General features: G+C 62.2%; 1 protein-coding gene across 3 annotated transcripts in view; it reads left to right on the top strand.

Annotated features, from left to right (window-relative positions):
* The first annotated feature begins 689 nt into the window (after window positions 1–689).
* Window positions 690–3,490, top strand: part of TEDC2 (tubulin epsilon and delta complex 2) — a 4,630-nt gene continuing 1,829 nt past the window's right edge. For 2 of the 3 annotated variants that reach the window (XM_040459358.1, XM_040459357.1), the window contains exons 1-8: window positions 690–778; window positions 869–967; window positions 1,136–1,206; window positions 1,309–1,714; window positions 1,992–2,153; window positions 2,773–2,866; window positions 3,045–3,156; window positions 3,245–3,346. In XM_040459358.1, the coding sequence (XP_040315292.1) occupies window positions 753–778; window positions 869–967; window positions 1,136–1,206; window positions 1,309–1,714; window positions 1,992–2,153; window positions 2,773–2,866; window positions 3,045–3,156; window positions 3,245–3,346 (1,072 nt within the window). In that variant the 5' untranslated portion in view covers window positions 690–752. The remainder of the gene's footprint in view (window positions 779–868; window positions 968–1,135; window positions 1,207–1,308; window positions 1,715–1,991; window positions 2,154–2,772; window positions 2,867–3,044; window positions 3,157–3,244; window positions 3,347–3,490) is intronic. The other variant, XM_040459360.1, reaches the window with a different exon arrangement.

The raw sequence follows: 3,490 nt of genomic DNA, 5'->3' as shown, positions 1-3,490 counted from the left end.
CACACACACACACACACACACACACACACACACACACACACACACACCCCCCAGCTATCCTGAGTCACTGAGGGTACTCCATCCTGGAACTGCTTCCCGTTGCTTCTATGACATCTGAAGCTCCACTCCTCCATCCCTCTGGATTCTAGCTCCCCTTGCACCACCCATCCTTCACCTGTCCCTGTCTAAACACACCTGCCCCACACTGGACCTTCTTGCCCAGACCTGCTGTTCACGGGCCACAATCACAGCTCTCCTGGACTTTCAGGAGCCTATGCTCAGGTACCTACCTGATGCCACCTCCGAATGTCATCATATCACCAGCATGTCCAAAAGTGAACACTCCCTCCTCCCTAGCTCTGCCCCTAACACGCGTTATTCTCACCTCTAGCGACTGTTACCCCAGTAAACTGGGTCACTCGACGTCCCCTGCCCTGTGCTAGGTGGCCTGGGGTCCGCAAGGCAGCTCGGCCCCGCTTTAGAGCACCTTCAATAAGGACAAAGTCTACCGTAAGTGACCACAGGTGCCACAGTCTGTCTACCCATTCAAACCACAAGCCTGCGCATCACGTGAGGACCCTCTGCTGCCCCGGGGCCCTGCTCCGAATGGGAATGGCTGCGCGCACGGCGGGGGCGGGGCTTGTGCTCTGGGCTTGGGATTGGGTAGTCCGGCCGGAAGGGGGCGGTCTTCTAGCGCGGAAAGGCCCGGACTTCCTGGAGGCGGCAAATCCGGAGGAGCCGCTGTCGCCTTCATGCTGCCCGCGGACTGCTCGCGCCGGTGAGACCCGCGCGCAGGGAGGGAGCGGGGCGGGAGGGGGCGCGGCGCGAGGCAGGCCGGGGTGCTAAGCCGCCGGTGCGCCCCTCCCAGGCTGGTGGCCGAGCTGCGGGACGCCCTGGACGCCTGCGCTGAGCGACAGAGGCAGCTGGAGCGGAGCCTGCGCGTCTCCCGCCGGCTGCTGCGGACCTGGTACGCGGACCCCGAGACCGCCCGGCCAGGCCTCCCTCGGGTCCTGGGAACCCCCCTCGGAGCCCCCGGACTGGGGGACCGCCGCAAAGCCAGGCGGCCCCTTTGGGGTCCCTTGCGCCTGAACCCTGCCTCTTGGCCGTGCCACGACTGTACTGTGAAACTTCGCAGGGAACCAGCCGAGACCCCGGCTCCGCAGCCAACCCCAGCGTCAGAAACCAGTGGAGAGGCCCCGTCTCCGGGTAAACTTCCAGCACCCACCTTCTCCTGGTGCCACTCCTGCTGTTTTCCGGACAAGCAGTGGTGGAGTGACCACTGCACGCATGGGTCTTTGGTTTTTGCAGAATCCACACCCAGCCCTCAAGACCTCAAGGAGCTGGAGCTTCTGACCCAGGCACTGGAGAAGGCTGTACGGGTGAGAAAAGGCATCTCTAAGACTGGAGAGAGACACAAGGCCCTCAGCCTGAAGTCTGGGTCCGCTGCCACTTCTGCCACCACAGCCTCTGCCCCGTCCCGGGCCTCCGGCCAGGCTAGCTGTCGAGTCTCAGAGACAAAACCCCCCAGGGGCATCCAGCAGACTGTGGTGCCTGCTAGGGGCCTCCCTGAGTGCAGGCTCCTGTCAGTGGGGGATCGCACCCGTATGGGGAGAGGATCCCGAGCCACCAAGCCTGGACCAGGCCCCAGGGACCAACAGATACCCCCATCGGCTGCTCTTCAAGCCCCAGAAGCTTTCACACTGAAGGAGAAGGGGTAGGTTTCCCAGACTCTTCCTGGAGGAACTGTTGTCTCTTCTAGATCAGACCCTGGCCAGCAGCAGGAGTCTGGGATGTGGGGTGACAGGGAGGACAGGGCATTGAGCCCGATGCGGGCCAGGGGAGCCTCCAGAGTGCCATCCCATGAGACCCATGCCCCAAAGCTGGCAGAATGCAACATCACTAGGGCCTGTCCAGTAACCTGTTCTCTCATCCATATAGCCCAGGGGCTCCAAATGGGCTCTGCTCCTGGTTCCCTCTCTTCTCTCTGCCAGGGCAGACGTGGACTGCTGGCTCCCACAGCCACTCTGGAAGCCCTGTTCGGGGCTTGAGGGGGGCAGCCCCCAGAGCGCGGCTTCTCTGAGCACTGGCTTTCCTGACAGGATCCTGCTGCGGCTACCCATGGCCTACAGGAAAGCGGCTTCCCGGAACTCCCGGTAAGGCTGAGTGTCAGCTGGGTGGGGCTGGTAGGGGAGACCAGGAAAGTGTGGACAGCGGGGAGGCCGAGGCTTCGCAGCAGTGCAGGGCCTCCTCGGTAAGACTTTTCCAGCAGGCCCCTCTGCTTTGTTGGCTGGGTGGGACACTTTCCGAGATCAGCTAGGACTGCCCTCATGACCTTAGACTCTGCAGGCTTTGAAGCTAAGAGACCCTGGGTCCCCATTTGTCTTCTCTGTGGAGCAGAGAATGATGGTATCAGCTTCAGAGAGGTGTTGTGAGAGTTAAACACGGCAGTGCCTTTCAAGTGTGTGCTGTGCCTGCACCCCGAGTTCTTTACCACTGTCCCAGGGAGGCTCCAGTACCAGTCGCTGCCAGCTCTTCTCCCCTTTGTCCTTGAACTGTCTCTGGGTATTTCCCAGAGTACGTTGGCTCTGTCGTCTCTTCGTGGACAGTGTCCTCTCAGTTTTCCAAGGCCTCCAGAGGTCCCTCCTGGCTTTCAGCAGAGCCAGACACCCCTACCTGGGGCCCCTCCCTGGCCCTTCCCTGCCTCCTGAGGCCCAGCTGGATGGCATAACTGCGTCCCTCTCTGGTTCCCGGGTGCCTGTGTGTCCATCCCAGCCTGTGGGCCCAGCTCAGCTCTACACAGACCAGTGACTCCGTGGATGCCGCTGCCACCGCCAAAACCCAGTTCCTCCAGAAAATGCAGATGACTGTATTCTTGCCGGGCTTGTGGGACCCTCCACGGTGGGGGTGGGGGTGGTCCTGGCTCTGAGCCTGGTGAGTTTCAGGAGTCACTCCAGGAAGGGCCAGAGCCATTCTGGGGCCCTGTCTTTGGTGGGAGGGGAAGGGGGGAACCTGGCCACAGAGCAGTTTCCCTGACCTGTGTCCAGTCCGGCGGGCCCGGCTCTGGGCTCAGTGCTGCAGCAGTGGAGGCCGAGGTGGGGCTCCTGCGGACGGCCTGTTCGCTGCTGAGACGGCGAATGGAGGAAGTGCTCTCGGCAGGTCAGTGGGCCCTGCTGCGTGTCTTGGGCCGGGGAGGGCTTGGGACTGGCGTGGAACTGACCTATGCTCTCCCTTGACTTTTGCATAGACCCTGCTGACTGCATGCAGGAGTACCGCTGCCTGCTTACCCTGGAGGGGCTGCAGGCCATCACGGAGCAGTGTCTCCACAGGCTGCAGGAGCTGCGTGCAGGTGAGACCCCCTCCCCACCGACACACACACCCCTCAGTATGTGCTGAAGTCTTGTCAGTGGTCGAGGTCCTGGAGCCAAAAGGCAGCATTAACAGCTGCTCAGGAGCAAGGACACTCAGGGCAGGTCCTTTCTGGAGGGGGGGG

This window comes from Herpailurus yagouaroundi, unplaced genomic scaffold, assembly GCF_014898765.1.
Source record: "Herpailurus yagouaroundi ecotype Mexico unplaced genomic scaffold, PumYag 222, whole genome shotgun sequence".
Classification (NCBI taxonomy): domain Eukaryota; kingdom Metazoa; phylum Chordata; class Mammalia; order Carnivora; family Felidae; genus Herpailurus; species Herpailurus yagouaroundi.
The sequence above is the reverse complement of the archived record's forward strand: the minus strand, read 5'-3'. Positions and strand labels throughout refer to the sequence as shown.